The sequence below is a fragment of the Podarcis erhardii genome (genome assembly GCF_964252035.2).
Source record: "Podarcis erhardii genome assembly, chromosome: 3".
In the NCBI taxonomy this organism is placed as follows: Eukaryota; Metazoa; Chordata; class Lepidosauria; order Squamata; family Lacertidae; genus Podarcis; species Podarcis erhardii.
In genome coordinates this window covers 31,668,930-31,688,730 of record NC_138507.1, presented here as the reverse complement: position 1 = coordinate 31,688,730, position 19,801 = coordinate 31,668,930, and the positions used below count along the sequence as shown (strand labels likewise).

Here is a 19,801-nt window from a genome sequence, read left to right as displayed (position 1 = left end):
GGACACTGAGGACAGGTCAGAAGATGAAGGTGGTGGGGAGGCAACAGGTATGAGTGAGAGAGAAGAGCCAAGGGCAGAAAGCAGTTCAGACTCAGCCCATGCAGCTTCCCAGGAGCTTGCCTGTCCTACTGTGTTAGGTTCCGTACCCCCTTGTCTCCAAGGACACAAAGAGCTATGCATATGTGGCTGAACAACAAGCAAGAGATCCCTCCCACTGTAGTTTATGTCTTTGTGGACAGCCTCCAGAAGAAGGAGATGTCTTAGTGGGAAGCAGGAATTGTCAGTCCTGGCAACTGTGCTATGGAAGCTGGTCCTGCCTTGAGGCTTCTCTGCATTGCTTTCTTGAATCAAGAACTAAGCTTCGCGCTCGTCTCTGGGTTTGAATGCTGACCTGCATCTGAGCCAGCCCTAACAGCTGCCTGGGGCTGTTGAGAGTTGTAGTCCAAAACACATTCGAAGGGCACCAGTTTGGAGAAGACTGGTGTATGCATACCATTATATATTCTGCACTGGGTTTTATTTGCATGCAATATGTAGAAGAATACATTTCTGTGTAAAGTTATGGCTGAGTTAATGTGCTTTTGTGAGTTGATGTTCTCTTGCTGCTAGATGGCTCCAGTTTGGGGATGGTGCCTGCTTGCCACTACTGTTGAAGTGTACAAAATAAATCACGTGATTATAGGCATGTATTCAGATACAACCATAACAAGGAGACGATGGAGTGCCAACAGCTTTGAAAAAAGCGGTTATGATTCAAAAGAGAGAAAACAAGAGCAAATGGTGATGGTATTTCATTATGGGATGTGAAATGGGAGGAGTAAATGTGTTGGTTTTGATTGGAGGAACAAGGCCATCCATCGTGGGATGGGTATGGTAAGAGGAAGAGGAAGCTATTGTCACGAGTCTTCCACCTCCATCAATCTAGTCAGCAGCCTTTTCATTTTCAGTGCTGCCAACTCTTGGGACCACCAGTGACTTAGCTTTGCTCCACATGTGGGGAGCTGGTGTTCAAGAGCCATTGCATCAACTGCCTAGTCATTTCCCGATTCCAGAGGTTAACCAGAGATTCAGCAGGATTGCCACTTTGAGTGACAGAAACAATTACGTTCATTAATGCCTAGGCTTATCCGAGCCTGGTAAAAATTAGGAGCCAACTGGGAATGTGTACTTCTGGTTTTCATGTAGTACTTTTCCCAGTGGCATGTTGTCATAACTTCTGCTGCCATTAATAAACTTGCCATTAAGTGTTTCAAATATAATTGGATTTTTTTTTTCAGATGACCTTTCAGCTAATGTAACAGAATTATTAAAAGATTTTCTGAAATATTTGTTGACTAGTATTTGACCAGGTGTGTTAATTACTTATTTCCAACATTCTTATGTTTAACAATTGGGCAAATCAATCTTATATGAAGTCAATCTCCGGCTTACTGAAGCTTTGTCACCACTGTAAACTTAATTTACAGGCTATTTTTAATTCCTTAGGTAATTATTAGAGGTACATTTAACTTGGAAGTAAGTGTCATGTCAGAATATGATTGGATTCAATTTTTGTTGCTTTGTAATCATGTAAATTCAGGCAGGCAAAATTGGCACCATAAATGATATCCAAATTCAGAAATAATTAGGGAGGGTTTTGTGTGTATAAAGTTCTAGTCCTGAGTTTTGCAGAGAAGTACACAGAGAGAGATAAAATAAGGGACTAGAAATAAAGAGTCAGTGGATGGTTGAAATCAAACTCCATTAATTTTTAAGACCTAATAACAGAGTTTCTTTAGAGCTGAATTGGCCATTCTGAAGCTCTCAGACTTGAATATAAAAATAATTAATGTAGGGACAGGACTCAGTTGTTCTTTACTTTGGCTATTTCAAGCTACTCTGTGCATAATATTGCTGAAAATTGCCAGTGGTTAAATGATATCATAGTTGTCCTATGAAAGAACAAACACAAATTTTGATTGGTTTTGGATGGTCAGTCAGTTTCTCAACCATTAATTATCCTATATTGAGGTACGCGGGTGGCGCTGTGGGTTAAACCACAGAGCTTAGGGCTTGCCGATCAGAAGGTCAGCGGTTCGAATCCCCACGACGGCGTGAGCGCCCGTTGCTCAGTCCCTGCTCCTGCCAACCTAGCAGTTCAAAAGCATGCAAGTTCAAGTAGATAAATACGTACCGCTCCGGAGGGAAGGTAAATGGCGTTTCTGTTCGCTGCTCTGGTTTCACCAGAAACGGCTTCGTCATGCTGGCCACATGACCCGGAAGCTGTAAACCGGTTCCCTTGGCCAATAAAGCAAGATGAGCGCCACAACCCCAGAGTCGTCCATCAGGGGGCCCTTTACCTTTATTATACTGTGATAAGTTGTTCTTATGGAATAGGAATAGAATATGCTGCTGAGGTTTTGTGACATTACTTTATTGATATTCTCTGGAATAATTGAACTGCTCTGTGTTGGTAGCTCTATGATAAAGGTATTGCATAGTTGTCATGTGACCTGTCTTTCATTGTAAGCATACACACTCTTTTTTAATCTATGTGAATTACTTCCTAATATCATTAGGGTTGGAAATCCAAGCCTATAATGAGACATCTCTTGAGCTGGCTTTTCATTATCCACGCTTGAAGTTACCTTTCAGCTACTCTATTCTGGCTGTCTCCAGCTGTTTCTGTTACCATGGTCTCAGCAAACCTATTTCTATTTCTGTTGGCAATAGATCAAGTTCAGTTATTCGAACAGCCCAGCTGAAATAATCGTAGAATCATAGAGTTGGAAGGGACCCTGAGGGTCATCTCGTCCAACCTTTTGCAATGCAGGAATCTCAGCTAGATCAACCATGACAGGCCGCCACCCAGCCTCTGCTTAAAAATCTCCAATGAAGGAGAGTCCACAACCTCCCGAGGGGGACTGTTCTACTGTCATACAGCTCTTACTCTTAGAAAGGTCTTCCTGATGTTTGGTTAGAACCTCCTTTTTTGTCACTTGAAGCCATTGTTGTGGGTCCTAGCCTCTGGAGCAGGAGGAAACAGAAGATGGCTATCATATCTCCTCTCTGTCTGCTCTTCACTAGGCTAAACGTACCCAGTTCCCTCAACCGTTCCTTATAAGACTTGGTTTTCAGACCCTTGATCATCATGGTCACCCTCCTCTGCACACGTTCCAGCTTGTCAATATCCTTTTACATTATGGTGCCCAGAACTGGACACTGTACTCCAGGTGTGATCTGACTAAGGCAAACTAGAGTGGAAATATTACTTCCCTTGATCGGGACACTATACTTCTGTTAATGCAGCCTAGAATAGCATTAGCTTTTTTTTTGCTGCTGCTGCATCACACTGTTGACTCATGTTCAACTTGTGGTCTACAAAGCCTCCTAGATCCTTTTCACGTGTACTACTGGCAAGCTAGGTGTTCCCCATCTAATGTTTGTGAAGCTGATTCTTTCCGCCTAGGCACAGAACCTTACATTTGTCCCAACTGAAATTCATTTCATTAATATTGACAGTTCTCCAACCTGTTATGGTCATCTTGAATCCCGATTCTGTCTTCAGCAGCACTGGCTACCCCTCCCATTTTGGTGTCATCTGCAAATTTGGTGACCATCGCATCAATTCCTTTGTCCAAGTCGTTTATAAAAATGTTGAACAATAGTGGGCCCAGGACAGAAACCTGTGGCATCCCACTTGTCACTTTCCCCCCAGGATAATGAAGAACCGTTAGTGAGGACTCTTTGGGTTTGGTCTGTCAACCAGCCATTAACAACCACCTAACAGTTATCTCATCCAGCCCGTATTTTACCAGCTTCTCCACAAGAACGTCATGGAGGACTTTTTCAAAAGCCTTACTGAAATCAAGATACACTACGTCCACCAATGTTGTAGCTCTATGTCTACAGCGTTCCTGTGATCCACCAAGCAAAAAAAAAAAAAAAAGTGGAAAAAACCAAGATTCATCTGGCATGACTTATTTTTGAGAAACCCACGTTGGGTCTTAGTAATCACAGCATCCTTTTCTAAGTGCTCACAGGCCAACTGCTTACTTATCTGTTCTGGGATCTTTCTTGATATTGATGTCAAGTTCACCGGTTGGGTCATGCACCCCTTGCATTCAGAAAGAGGTCTATACATACAGGTTCTTCTGTAGATTTTCACAGCTTTTCATGCTCCCTCTTCTAAATCTCCATCAAAATGAAATGCGCAAAAATTGTGGTTTGCTAAACTGAACTCATCTTGGTGCTTAGTGGGCCACCTTTGAAGCAAGATGCAGAATAGAATTCCACAAGCTTTATGAAGGCACCACCACCATATCACATGACTGATTTTGTGCATTGAGCTTGATGGGTGGCTGTGCATGTGTGTCACAAGTTGAGTAGGCCTAACCTAAAATTCTGAATATATATATATATAAATAAAATTGTCCAGTAGCACCTTAGAGACTAGGGACATGGGTGGCACTGTGGGTTAAACCACAGAGCCTAGGACTTGCTGAACAGAAGGTCGGTGGTTCGAATCCCCGCGACGGAGTGAGCTCCCATTTCTTGGTCCCTGCTGCTACCCACCTAGCAGTTCAAAAGCACGTCAAAGTGCAAGTAGATAAATAGGTACCGCTCTGGCGGGAAGGTAAACGGCCTTTCCGTGCGCTGCTCTGGTTCGCCAGAAGCGGCTTAGTCATGCTGGCCACATGACTTGGAAGCTGAACGCCGGCTCCCTCGGCCAATAAAGCGAGATGAGCACCGCAACCCCAGAGTCGATCACGGCTGGACCTAATGGTCAGGGGTCCCTTTACCTTTACTACCTTAGAGAGCAACAAAGTTTGTTCTTGGTATAAGCTTTTGTGTGGATGCACACTTCTTCAGATACAAGAACAAACTGCTACCTATCTGCATCTAAAATTCTGAAGCTGAGTTGATTAAAATTCAGAATGTGTCTGTGAGCTGGCCTCGCCGAATGTCGTTAAATGTCAAGTCATGCAGTTGCAACTTGAGAGTCAGAAATGAGTTCTGGAGGGATCTTATATGGTGCCTTATTGTGCTTAAGTGGACTAATGTGACCGGACATTTCATCTTCTGGTGCTAGTTCAAACACAAAGAACTCTATGCAGTGTAAGGTCTTCTCTTAGTGGCAGAGCTGACAACCTCTGGTGGAGAGACTGCAAGGAGCATATAGAAGCTCTGTAAAGAATTTATTTATTTTGTGTTTTTGCCTTACAGTACGACGACTATATTGTATAAATATGTTCACTCACAGCCAGGGCTTCTACTCCTACATAATATTAATTATAAAGGTACTCTGTGTTTCATGTGACGCTGTGTAATCAAAGGAGCAACTCGCAACTTAATATAAATAGTGCGCTTTATTAAGATTGTTTCCTACAGAGCAGATACTGGGCCTGCTGTTTTTGTCCTTTCCTCTATGTTCATACTCCTCTCTAATATCCCACACTTCCTGTTCTTTCTTCGACATCCTCTGCTATCGCTGGTTTTACTTTTGAGCTTCATTCATGTTGTTTCACTCTACCTTTGCACTGTCAGCAGGAGGTAGCTGAGAAGGGCAGAATTGGTATTTGCCTACATCTGTTGGTTGCACTAATGAATTTAGAACCTTGACATGAGGATAAAAATTAATTTGCTGCTTGTGAGGCACTTACACTAAGGCTGCAAAATGCAGTCCTTTATATTAACCTATTTTTTTTAATTTTAAAAAATTGAATGGCTCAGAGGGTGCCGTAATTAATTAGGCAGTAATTTTAAAGAACATATGTTTTCAATTCAAGTATATATGTAAAAGCATCCTCTTTTTAAAAAGTGATTTCCCCCCTACTCCCTCACACAGGAGGAATTGCCACGTCCAAGATGACACCTGCTACAGGGCACGCATACACCATCTAAAGCAAAAAAGAAAAGAAAAGGGAAATTGCTTTATTATGCAGATGCATGCAAATTTAATTGAATAAATCTGTGATTAATTGACTAAGATTTCTTTAATCAGGAGACAGCCTTAATTTGACTGTTAATTATAGTGGGGCAAACGTGATGTTCTCTTTTCTTTTATAAAAGAAGAGGCACAGCATTATTTCCCCTCATTTTTCATGGAACAATAATAGATCTCTTCCACGGCTCTTTAACCACAGTAGAGAAGGAGGTCCAGGTTTGAAGATAACACTAAGCTATGGTTAATTTGTTAAACTAGTTTAACAAATGAATTTCAACCATGGTTTATAAACCATAGTTAAGTCACAGGTATTTGGATGGCTAGCTAACTGGTTAACTAAGCCAGGCACCCCCAAACTCAGCCCTCCAGATGTTTTGGGACTACAACTCCCATCATCCCTAGCTAACAGGACCAGTGGTCAGGGATGGTGAGAGTTGTAGTCCCAAAACATCTGGAGGGCCGAGTTTGCCTATGCCTGAACTAAGCCATGACATAGCATTACATATGAAACAGGCTCCTACTATCTGTTGTGTCTACCATTAAAATTGTGGATAACTAGTTGGAAAATCCCAGGCACTGAGTTGGTTGACTGCCTCAAATTGATGTTGGTGCTATGGACATTTGGTATCAAGCAGGAAATCAAATTGAACCTTAACCCAAAAGGTGGTTGCAAGAAGTCTGCTTAGTTGAACCAGAACTTTGAACCAGAACTTGGAAGAGATTGGAGGACAGGGAGAGAGAAATCCATTATTCCCCCCCAAGTTGCTTACTGCAGCATGTACTATTTTTTTTTTTATCCTTGAAATAGAATCAAACTCTAAATACACAAATGAGGAACTGGATAAGAATACATGCTTTAATAAGCAGAAGCTCTCTTTTCTATCTCCTTCAATCTTAGAGAGACTATTTCCCCCCCCCCCCCCAGATAACCATTGGAGTGGAGGATGGAGAAGCAGGAGAAAGTGTTCTGGCGTTGGCAACATTCTAGTTTCCAGCACCCCACCCCCTACAAACTGTTTCTTTCAAAGGAATACAGTGATGCCTCGCAAGACGAAAAGAATCCGTTCCGCGATTCTCTTCGTCTAGCGGTTTTTTCGTCTTGCGAAGCAAGCCCATTGACAGCTTAGCGGATTAGCGCTATTAGCGGCTTTTAGCGATCAGCTGTTAAGCGGCTTATCAGCGGAACAGCTGATAAGCGGCTTAGTGGCTTAGGAAAGGGGGGGAGCGAAAAAAACCCGCGGGAACTCGCAAGATTTTTTCGTCTTGCGAAGCAGCCCCATAGAGAAATTCGTTTAGCGAAGCGCCTCCAAAACGAAAAACCCTTTTGTCTAGTGGGTTTTCCGTCTTGCGAGGCGTTCGTCTTGCGGGGCACCACTGTAAAGGCCTGGGAGTTGCATATAATCCTGGATCCAGCTGGATCCATTCTGCATCCAGCATACTCTCGATAGGACTGGAACACCCTCTCTGATATATGGGGTAACCATGTGGTTCCATCACAGATTATATATATATTTGCATTCATACTTCCTGCTGTTCACTGCGAGGAGAGACAAAAAATATAGAAATATCTCCAATGAGCTAAAATTAAGTTCCTGCTATGCTAGTTGATGTAGAAAGGATAACTGGGGTCTAAAAATAATTCTGTCTGTTCATTTGTCATATATGGCTGACAGGGTTCTGGAGACAGGGGCATTACTTAATGCAAATTGCATGCTAAATATATAAATATATATACAGTATATATATATCTGTCAAATTAAATACCATGTGTTCATTTTATAGAAGTTATGCTGCAGTTATAAGATTCTATATTAGTCATTCTGTATAAAATGTATTTGGACCAGTTATAAGTTGCTGAGCCGGTGGTCAAACCATATCTCTTCTCCTTTCAAGTTTAACCAGAATAAAACCAATTGCAAATGGTTACATTTTTCCTTTTCTCTCTTAAAAAATAATAATAGGTGGATTGTGCTTTGTCCCTGGTTCGTCTGGGCATGGAGAGGAATATTCCTGGTCTGCACTCACTTTGTGACAATCTGGTTACACTGGAGACGTTGGTTTATGAGACTGGATGTGACATCACTCTGAACTTGAAAGAGCTGCAGCAGATGAAGGATATTGAGAAACTAAGACTCTTGATGTTAAATGTATGTGCTCTTTTTTATGTCACAATGGGATGAAATGGTTTGGGAAGGGGGCTTTTCTGCTGCATAAAATTTCATCCTGAGCAGGATGAAACTGTTTGCCCAACGTCCTTCATCTCAGCCTTTTCTCTTCTCCTCTTTTGCTTTTTTAAAAATAATAATTTTATTTTTCATTTTCAGCTTTTACAAATATTTTTACAAGAAAAACAAAATCTTTACAAATCTAATTTACTTTCCGCTTAACTCCCCTCCTTTCTGCAGTTATTTATTTGGTATATTTTTATTACTGCATATCTGATTCAAATATATTTACAAATTTTCCCTTATCTTCCCCTTGTCTCTTGCTGCATGTGCTTATATCAGTCCCGCTAATGTTTTAATTTGTTTACAATGTGTCTTCAATAAATAGCTCAGTCTTGCTTGGATTTGCACCTGTCTGCACTCCAAAAAAAGCCCCCAGATGCTGGTTCTGGGTGCCACAATGTTACAATGCATTAAGTGCCTTTATCCTAATTTATTTTGGTGAGGTTAAGTGTTCCTTAATTCTGGTGTGGGATTGTGGCCTGACAGCCCTTTCTGGATAAAATAGAATGAAACTGGTTCACACTGATGAGCCTGTTTGTTAGTTTGCTTTCCGTAGAGAAATTTGCATTAGCACAGTTCATAACTTTATGCTCGCTATTTATGATACCAACCTTTTGAAAAGCATTGGTGAGATCAGAGGGAAAATATATTGCTATTCCTTTAACTGCTTTGCAATTTTAGTTTGCATTTGGCTCTTCTCTTAATGTGCATTCATATTTTTTCTTTAATTTAAAACCTTTTTCCATTTCAGTCAACGGGAGAAAGGTATGTGAAGAATGCCTATCAATGGATGGTCCCATTCCTACACCGCTGCGAAAATGAATCTCCAGGCATCGCTAATGAGCTTTTGAAGGAGTATTTGGTAACACTGGCGAAAGAAGACCTGACGTTTCCTCTGAAGATCTTTGAACATTCAAAGCCAGCGGTAAATTCAGATGATTAGTTGTGTATTCGCATGTACCTGAAAGTTTATCTCTCCTCCACCCCGCCTGAATTGCATTTGCAAGTATACTTAATAGTGCACCTTGTTTCGCTGATCAGTTTGGGAGATGGCTGTCACTGTACAGCGTGGCAGAACTGAACATTTGTCTTGTCGATACAAACATTTGTTCTCCAGACAAGGTTAAAGTGGAATTTCTAATACACGGCTAATCTGTATTGGGATGTCAGAGTGTAGCTTTAATCATTAATCATTTCTGCATTTATCCAGCAGAATGGGTATTTTAGCAGGGGGAGGCTCTCCACTAAAAGCCACTGTTCTTCTCTGTTGTGATCTAAATATATCTTCCATACCTTTGCCCAACCATGCAGCATCTCTGTGTTTTAGCCTGCACTGCATCCCTTAATAAGTCCCTGCTAAGCATCTCTGTGAGCTTTTTCCTCTCTTGCATTGTGGTGGGGGAGATCCGTGAATTTTATTGGGGGCCTGTGTGAGGAATTCAATGTATCATTATGGCAATTGTTCCCCCAGCGCAAGCATTTCAGCTTGCTAGATGGAATGATCCTGCCTCTACAGTAGAGTGGCACTGGGGAGAGAGGTGTGTCACACAGGCTTCCACTAGCAGGTTTCATTAGTTTAATCTGGCCCTATCGTTCTGTAGAAGGAAGCGCCTTTGCTCAGGACACATGCAAAACCTGACACTGGAAGAGTCACAAGCTCTCTTTAAGGCATTATTGCTCCTGTAGGGACGTGGGTGGCGCTGTGGTCTAAACCACTGAGCCTCTTGGGCTTGCTGATTGGAAGGTTGGCAGTTCAAATCCTCGCGACAGAGTGAGCTTCTGTTTCTCTGCCCTAGCTCCTGTCAACCTAGCATTTCAAAAGCATGCCAGTTCAAGTAGATAAATAGGTACCACTGCAGCGGGAAAGTGAACGGTGTTTCTGTGCGCTCTGGCACTTGTCGCGGTCCTCCGTGCTCCAGTAGCGGTTTAGTCATGCTGGCCACATGACCCGGAAAGCTGTCTGTGGACAAACGCTGGCTCCCTCAGCCTGAAAGCGAGATGAGAGCCGCAACCCCATAGTCGCCTTTGACTGGACTTAACCATCCAGGGGTCCTTTACCTTAAAAAAAAAAATGACCCTTGACAGTTCAGTCCAATCGTGAATGACTCTGGGGTTGCGGCACTCATCTTGCTTTACTGGCCAAGGGAGCCGACGTTTGTCTGCAGACAGTTTTTTCCGGGTCATGTGGCCAGCATGACTAAGCTGCTTCTGGCGAAACTAGAGCAGCATACAGAAACACAGTTTACGTTTACCTTTTTGTTTCTCCCATGTTGTGCAACACAGGAGCAGGGAGTGGGGACCTGCTATGTGGGCCTGCTCCTCAGTTCCCGTACATACAGCCATAAATGCAGAGGCTTCTATTCCACCCTGGAACTCTGTGTGATTGGCTCCCATCACTGCAGATAGTTTCACTGGTGCTGTGGATTCTGCTGGCTGGGGCTACTCAATGCATCCCTGTTCATCTCTCTCGTCTTGAGCAGCAGGGGAACAATAATAACCCGAAGAGAGAGAGAATTGAAATGAGATGCAGTGGACATTGTTTGTGTGGATACAACCTAAGTGTCCTGCGGTCCCTTTTTACAGTGGTGCCCCGCAAGACGAATGCCTCACAAGACGGAAAACCCGCTAGACGAAAGGGTTTTCCGTTTTGGAGGTGCTTCGCAAAACGAATTTCCTATGGGCTTGCTTCGCAAGGCGAAAATGTCTTGCGAATTCCTGCGGGGTTTTTTCCCCCTCCCCCCCTTTTTCTAAGCCGCTAAGCCGCTTATCCGCTAAGCCGATAAGCCACTAAAAGCCGCTAATAGCGCTAATCCGCTAAGCCGTCAATGGGCTTGCTTCGCAAGATGAAAAAACTGCTAGATGAAGTGACTCACGGAACAGATTCTTTTCGTCTTGCGAGGCACCACTGTAAATCATTCGTAAATTCCCCCCCCCCCAAAAAAACCCTGAACTTCACACCTGTCCTGTAATAGGGGAGCAGCACTTGGGGGAAGAACCAACTGAGGCGCAAATGAGAACGAAGCGCTGAAGGTGCCTGGTTTTCCTTTCACGTATTTTGGAAATTGAGTACACATCTAGGTTAAGAATGAGGCAGTAGGATTCGCAGGTGGCAGAGTGGGCTATTTCAGAACAGAACTGTGTGAGGTTGCTATTTTTGAATCCCTTACCTAAAACAAACCCCTGGCATGTAAAAGAAGAGAGATTCAGCACCAGCCTGTCCCGTACTGCACTAGTTTCCTACCTGCGGGAATGTTCCGTTGGTTTTATTGCTATGCTGTGAAACATTCAAAAAATTGATCTGCAGGATAAAGTAGTGCGATTCATTCTACCACCTTCCTGACAACTAACTTCCTGACAACTGTCAAATACCTCTTGACAACTAACTTCAGTCCAAGTAATCAAAAACCAGCCAAAATGCTTCCAAGGTCACTCTAAGGCCTTAGGGTTTGGTAGATCTCCAGGGGCACATGATTCCACAGTTTTGGGATCCCACCAAGAATGTTGTTTTTTGCCTATGTCTGTGTCTTGGTCCAGCAGTTGGTGTTAACTGGGAACTCGTGGTTGATTCTTAAAGAGCACAATGGAATCTGTTGAGAAAGTCAGGCTGCAGTCACGTTCCATTTACCCAAGAGTAAGCCCTGTTGAGCTCACTGGGGCTTACTTCTGAGTCGACATGTATAGAGTTGGATTGTCTCATTTATTTTACACAAGCCATTTGCTCTTGATGTCATCGTTGAAAGGCAGAGGAGAAGGAGCTTTTTTGAGGGAGATTAACTTGGTCTTTACATAAATTTGTAGTAACTTTCATCTTCTCGGGGGCATTGTATTATAGCCACGGATCCAGACTAAATTCACATTCCAGCATCCTAATAGCATCTTGATAGGATGTTCATTAATTCTTTACTTTTCCGACTGTGTACAGAAGTACATTGGCTGTAAACAACGAGTCATGGGAAGCTAGCGTTCTGGTGCATATTGAAGTTATTTATGTGCAAATGAAGGAAATAGCATAATGCAGCTGAGGGGGGGGGAGCAGCTTTAGAATTACATTTTTATTTTAATAAATTGTCTGATGAAAAATATTGTGATTTGTGTGTGGGTGCATGTTTTTAAATGAATCTAGAAATACCTTGCTGTTCCAACCGGCTGCTGTGATCACTGGTATCAAATGAGCTTCCATTGCCAATTCTGTAATTATGAAAAATATTCAACGGAGAATTATTAAAGAACCAGGAAGGCCTCTGCAATTAACAGAAATCACTAAATTGCCTTTATGGTTGTAATTGTGCTGTTCAAGAGCCGGTTGTCTGTCACACAGAGATATGGAAGAAAACAACTCCAAATTTTGGGCTGGGGGACACATACATACTCACAGACCGTACACTACTGTACAGCAATGAATATAGCGTTTTCTTGTTCTCCCAGTGTCAGCAAAAAATAATTTCGGATCAAGACTTGTTAATGACAATTGCGTTAGACTGCATCTACAGCTGCCAACGTGATGACCAGCTTTCTCATTGCTATGATATCTTAGAATGTCTCCCCCAGAGAGGTTATGGGTGAGTATTGACATGTCCCATTGTTGTTTTTTTCAAATAAAAAATAAAAAATGTTGAGCTAATAGAAATCCTTTACAAATGCTGCTTTTAAACAATTAAAATGCCAATCAGTATTCAAAGAATGATGTGCACTAATTTATACAATCCGTACAATCTAGTGGTGACCACCCCCCCACCAAACCCTCATGCTTCAGAGAGCCAGTGTGGTGTAGTGGTTAAGAGCAGTAGACTCATGATCTGGTAAACCGGGTTCGCGTCTCCGCTCCTCCACATGCAGCTGCTGGGTGACCTTGGGCCAGTCACACTTCTCTGAAGTCTCTCAGGCCCACTCACCTCACAGAGTGTTTGTTGTGGGGGAGGAAGGGAAAGGAGAATGTTAGCCGCTTTGAGACTCCTTCGGGTAGTGATAAAGCGGGATATCAAATCCAAACTCCTCTTCTTCTTCAGTCTGCAGCTGGGATTACTATGTGCTGCAATGCTCCCCACATGTTGAAAGCCTGGATAAGAACTTAAATTTCAGTCAGGTTGAGAAAACGGGGAATGCAATGCCATATCCTTTTTTAAAACAGTTTAGCACCTTGGTCACTCCATCCTGCTGAACTGCTCGTGTGTCAAGTTCTCTCTGGGTGCCATCACCAGTTTAGGCAAGTCATATTGCCCATCATAACTGGGCTACTCTTCCTTTGTGGGAAGAAGAAATCTTGGCTACGCTGCCTGTCTCTGTAGCCCCATCCACTGGTCATGGAATGGGTCTAATGGAATTGGGTGAGGAGGAAGCATGCAATCTGAGGATCGCTCCCACCTTCACTGAGGGTAGATTGGAAGGGTGTAATGGGTGATCTCCACATAAGTCATACTCAGAAAAGACTAATTGAAATCAGGGAATGTTCATTGATTTCAGTGGATCTACTCTGAATATGACTTACTGTACTTTTCCGTGTATAAGACTAGGGGTTTTTTTACGATAAAATAATATAAAATAATTTGAGTCATCTTACACAAGGGCAAACTCCCCCCACCCCATTTTCTCAATTTTTAGTCCCCCCCCCAAAGGGGGTGTCTTATATACGGAGGCGTGTTATACACAGAAAAACACGGTATTTGGGATATTACTCAGTGTTGGTTTGTATTACATTTTTTTTTCATAGTATGCAGAATATACAAATTTGTTGTTTTTTTTGTTTTGTTTTGATATATCCTTTCAGTCCTGAAACAGACATTACAAATAATCTTCACGACAAAGTTGATGGATTGGAACAAATTCTTAGGTAAGAAATGCGCCTTTCTTCATTCATCTCTTCCAGTACGTTTTCTTTATTAACCTAGCGCTAGGTTTTACAGTTCAAAATGCCAGGATTATTACAAAAGAGAGCTATAGGTCAAATATTACTGCAGGCTTAGTGGAAATTACTTTTTGGACCTTGACCTTTTCCATAAACACATGTTTATATCCAAAGGGGTTCCCCCCTCCCAACCTGTAACATTGTGAAGGGTAATGTAGCATTGTGACAATATAGTTAACACGAAGAATGAAAAAGAAAAGGCTCTTCATCTAATTTCTTTAAAGGCTCAGCTATATAGGCTGTTTCATTGTACTCCCCCACCTCCCGGAGCATCTCCTTATAAGGTTTTTTTTTGGGGGGGGGCGTGGATCAAGTTTTATATTGTTTTATGGAATATAATGATATGGTGCTAAATATTTAGAACAAAATGACTTCTTAAATGGTATGCGTGTCTGGGTGTGTATTTTTTGTATAACTTCAAGTCATCATTGTTCAGTAGATAAACATCACCATCCCTCTTGGTTTCGGTTTCAGTCTTAAATATATATTTATCCAAATTTTACACATAAACAATAATTTGCAACAATGGCCACAGGCAGGATTTAAGATTTGGCTGAATGGCTGATGATGCTTTTATGACTACTGTTATTTCAGCGTATCAGAAATCTTGGAGAAGCATGGACTCCAAAAGCCTGTATCCTTTGTAAAAGACACACAGGACAGCCCAGAAGAAGCACGGAAGCTGATGATTCGATTGACCAGGCACACAGGCCGCAAGTGAGTAACGGATGGTGGCACACGAAATTATGAGCTTTAATGGTTGTTTGGTACCTTCGCAGATGAAATGTTGTGCGTGGCTTTTCCAGGTCGGAACATGAACAGCTGAAGCTGTGGTCTCAAGCAGGAAAGACAAACAATTCAAAGGACAGATTTCTTTCTAAACATGTCTTTAGCTCCTCAGGAGGCAACTCAGTTGTTTGCTTCAAAAGGAAGATGGTTTTTAGTGGTGGTAAAATTCCCTTGGATGCCCTTTGTCGAACATAAAATAATTGCTCATGACACAAGCAAAAGTGGCAGATTCCAGCACGTCTTCTCCTTTGGCTCCATGGTTCATCAAAACACAAATCTTGCCCCATTGTCAAGGATCCATTGCCCATGGTGTGCAGAGCAGAATGGTACCACTCCCTTGATGGAGGCATGGCAGAGCAATTTAAACCTTTCAGAATGTAGGCCTTGGGTTAGATGATCTCCCAACGGGTAGCGCTAAGTGGAATATGTGCACGGGAAAATGTCTGCTTGTAAAACATGACCTTTCTTTCCTCCCGTATGCCACCCAACCTGTTCTGGGCAGTGGCACCAGGTATATGGGCTGGAGGCGACTTCAGATCCCCCAATATTTTTTAGCAGGGGGCAGCCCCCCAATGTTGAGGGGCCTACCACCCCCTGCCACCGCCTGGCACCCCAGCCCCAACTTCCACCCGGCAATTCAGGAGCCAGGCGGCGTCTGAGACAAGCACAGAGGGCGATCTCTGTGCTTGTTTGTCCCAGTCCGGTGCACGCCGGTGGTGTCACGTGACATGTCGCATGACCATGCCCCTTCAATGTGGGAGCAATTCATTGCCCCTGGTCCTGGGGTTTTCCTAACCTTGCAGAGCAGATTTTTATTTTTATTTTCTTGAGGGGGGCAAGTCCTGTTGTGTTAGTGGACCTTGTTCCATGCATGCAACAAGTTAGCTGAATCCCGCCCAGTATGTGTGACTGGAGGGTTTGGTCTGAAAGCTTTGGGGCTGGGGGGAAGGTGTGCAAAACTGTTGGATAAGAGATGTAACTGTGAGCCACTAAGTTGCTGGATGAAATCTCCCTTTGGTCACGGACTCACTAAGCAACCTACTCTCTCAAGCTCAGTTCTCCATGTTTCAAATGGGGATAATAATTCTTCTCTATCTTCCCAGAATGTTATAAGGACTGCTGAGCTACTGTGTGTCTAGATGTTATAAGCACCAGTGTTGTTGTTCTGCGCGTGAATGTACTCTTAACCTTTGGGGTGATATTTTAAGAGTTTTAAGATGGAAACATTTAATTCTGCTAATCACACTTCTCGGAACCTGCTTGTAAATGTTCGCTTCTTTGTGTCTTACAGGCAGCCCCCTGTTAATGAGACACACTGGATGGGATTGTTGCAAGATATCCTGGAAATGCAGCAGAATGTCTACACATGCATACAACCGGACACTTGCTATGAGGTGAATCTTGCTGCTTTTCAGGATGTTTTTGAATACATTTACAGTGGGTGGAATTCTAGGTAGTTCAGTTTCATACCAGCAGATTTACAATCCAATTTAAGTGTTTAAATATATGCTGAGTTTTCCTATCCTTGAACATGCAAATCATGCTGGTAACAAGCTTTCTTGACAATAGTGGTAGTTTCTACGAGATCCAGAAATCCCATTGATGGTGAGTACCCTGGTTTTGTTTCAAGACACCTAAATTCTAAGGATTTCCATAGCTAGGGTTTCATAGAAATAATTCTCTCTAGTCCTTCATACTTGGGGACTGGTGCTCACATCTGGATAAGAATAAAACTCAGGTTACCAACTTTACTCCTTTAAAGAAAAGGAACTTTGGGGTACCACATTGCCTTCTGATAAATTGCAGCCAAACCAATGACCAGTTCCTGTTACTCCTAGTGTAGAGAGTAGAGGCCATATCAGGGGGGAAGGGGAAACAGGTATCTTCTGTTGTAATTTTTAAATGCTTGCCGAAAACATATTTATGGTGGCAGGGCTAAGCAGGCAATTAAGTAGAAATATTTCTGTAATAATTAAGTGGTGATTTCAAATAATAATAATAATAATAATAATAATAATAATAATAATAATAATAATAATAATAATGGCTTATATTCAGCATAACTCTAAGGTTCCATCATCTCAGGGATTTTCCTTGCACAAAGGAAGCTTCTCCCCTCTCCTACCCCCAGATGCACACTAAATCTGTTCTGGGGGTCCTCTCAACCATCCAGGCCAGATTCAGAGATGACTTAGGGTGTGCACAGGTGGCTGAGAGGGAAAAAAAACCCTCTTTCACTAGTGGGAATCCCTGCAAGGACATCTTATAAGATTAGTTGAATATGACCCAAAGTATATAACTGTTGTAAGGGACGCGGGTGGCGCTGTGGGTCAAACCACAGAGCCTAGGACTTGCCAATCAGAAGGTCGGCGGTTCGAATCCCCATGACAGGGTGAGCTCCCGTTGCTTGGTCCCTGCTCCTGCCAACCTAGCAGTTTGAAAGCACGTCCAAGTGCAAGTAGATAGATAGGTACCGCTCCGGTGGGAAGGTAAACGGTGTTTCCGTGTGCTGCTCTGGTTCAGAAGCGGCTTAGTCATGCTGGCCACATGACCCGGAAGCTGTACGCCAGCTCCCTCGGCCAATAATGCGAGATGAGCGCCGCAACCCCAGAGTCGGTCACGAATGGACCTAATGGTCAGGGATCCCTTTACCTTTACCTATATAACTGTTGTAAATTGCTTTGGTGATTTGTTGTTGTTTTTTTAATGACATTATGAATGACATTAAATGACATTATTTATGCGATTTATATGCTGGCCTTATTCAGGAAAAACACAAAGACTGAAAATATACCGCTCAAATTACCCAATGCAAACCAACACAACCTATTCAGCTGTCCCCTGTGATTAGGCAGCTATGTACGTAAAATCCTTAGAAGGCAGGGGGATTTCCTTGCATAAGGCGGGATGGGGAAAATATTCAACTAATGTAAAAATATAACAAGAGTGGGTGCCAGGAAGAAGGGTGTTATGCAACTGGGGTGCTGCTGTCAAGAAGGGAAGGCATAGATCCTCTAACCGCACTCAGGGCTGCTGTTGTCAGGAGAGAGAGAATATGTCACATTAATCAAACGTTCCCAGCCAGATTGGTCAGGGAAGACAAAGATGACCTACTCTGGCCCCTCTCCCTAGCCAACTCCAAGATATAGGATTGCCAGTGGGTCTGGAAACAATGGCAAAGCTCCTGTTTATCCTATTGCTCACTGAAGATAAGGAGCGGGGGGAGCAAATTTCTAGAGTTTGTTCTGTTATACTTTTTTTTTAAACACTCAGAATTCCGTGCATTCAGACAGAGCTGTTATGAACTATGGCAGAATTACACAAGACATGAGATGTATAGATGGGAACCTTGACTTTCTTAATACACAGAAACTCTTGACATAAAATTGCTAACTAAACATTGGGAAGACAAATGGCTCGCCGCTTCACTGTTATGTTTATTAAATGGTTCACTGAGCTGAAAGTTCATTTTTAATAACGTCACTCAGGGTGCATATAGAACTTTGATAGATGTTTTCCTGTTTGCATTTAAAGTGAAATGCAAAGTTCGGTTTCTGCAGAAAATAATCTGCATTCGAGGCAACCTAGTTATTAAGATTCGTGAATTACAATGAAGCTCTGTGTGTTTGAATATGTGCAGTTTACTTGAAAGTGCACTTTTCTGTTTCGTAGTGTAGTACTTGAGTGAGCCTTCATGTTGCATAATTTACCTTTAAAAATTTGACATCTTTTAAACATTTCAAATTATTGTCAGTCTTCTTTTGTTATAGCATGTAGACTTTATTGCTTATGGCTGCTAATTTCTATGACTCCTGAGAGATTTTGAGAGCAAATCAGTACACTTCTGAATAAATTGCAAAAAGAAAATGGCATCTGGGATTTAAATCTAACTTTGAAAGGTGCTCCTTTTAAAAAAATGAATAGCAATACGTACATACATCATGTCAGGGAAAATGTGATATAATTATAGCTCTTACTTCAAGATATTAGATTTGACTGGAGCGATGAATAGACTTTAATATCAGAGTACCTTGGCAATGCATTAGTATAGGGGTAGGGAATTTGATGCCTTCCAGATGTTGCTGAGCTGCAGCCTCTGTCATCCCTAAAATTGACCATGTTGGCTGGGGCTGATGGAATTTGGAGGCCATCAACATCTGGGAGGCGGTGATGGGTCCCCCTTTCTTGCATTCGTGTTGCTTCTAAAGGATGAAGATTTTGACTTATATCCATTATTGGGTGGTGTTGCTTTTTGGCTTGTCCAAAACTGATAGATAAGTTTCATGAAGGATACTTCTGTTCAGATGTTTGTGTGGTCTTTTAAACTGTGTGTACGTTCACTGCACAACCCCATTTGCCCCATCATCCTGAATAATCCCCAGCATAAAGAGTGGCTCTCCAGATAAGTCTCAGAGTTTCCTGCAGAGATTCCACTGTCAACTCTCTAGTGCTGCCTTGGTAGTCAAATGAAAGGAAAGGGTTTCTCGAGGGCAGCAAATTAGATTGCATTTCCATTTCAGCATATGGTTTGTCAAAATCTAATTGATATTGGTCTAGATTTAGATGAATGCTGTTCCAGATATCCTCCCCTCCCCCAAGCAGATAGCCATACTCAGGTATTTGTCAAATAAAAAATTTGCTTGTATGACATTTGCTCTTGTCATTCTAAAGATCTTTACAGAAAGTCTTCTGTGTTCAAGTCGACTGGAGAACATCCATTTAGCTGGACAAATGATGCACTGCAGTGTTTGGTCAATAGATCCCCCTGTCAGTGTTGCTTCTAAAGGAAAACCACAGTACAGAGTTTGCTATGAGAAAAGCATTGAATTGGTTTTGGCTGCTAGCAGAGAATACTTCAATTCTTCAACCAGTCTAACTGATACATGCATGGATCTGGCCAGGTACGTTTTATCCACACACACCCCGCCAAAAAAAATCTTTTAGCCTTTGGTATTT

General features: G+C 42.4%; 1 protein-coding gene across 2 annotated transcripts in view; it reads left to right on the top strand.

Annotated features, from left to right (window-relative positions):
• NBAS (NBAS subunit of NRZ tethering complex) overlaps positions 1-19,801 on the top strand; it is a 175,590-nt gene that overhangs the window by 67,294 nt on the left and 88,495 nt on the right. For both annotated transcript variants that reach the window (XM_081856655.1, XM_081856654.1), the window contains exons 24-30: positions 7,888-8,073; positions 8,906-9,079; positions 12,580-12,713; positions 13,919-13,981; positions 14,651-14,773; positions 16,137-16,239; positions 19,517-19,746. In XM_081856655.1, the coding sequence (XP_081712781.1) occupies positions 7,888-8,073; positions 8,906-9,079; positions 12,580-12,713; positions 13,919-13,981; positions 14,651-14,773; positions 16,137-16,239; positions 19,517-19,746 (1,013 nt within the window). The remainder of the gene's footprint in view (positions 1-7,887; positions 8,074-8,905; positions 9,080-12,579; positions 12,714-13,918; positions 13,982-14,650; positions 14,774-16,136; positions 16,240-19,516; positions 19,747-19,801) is intronic.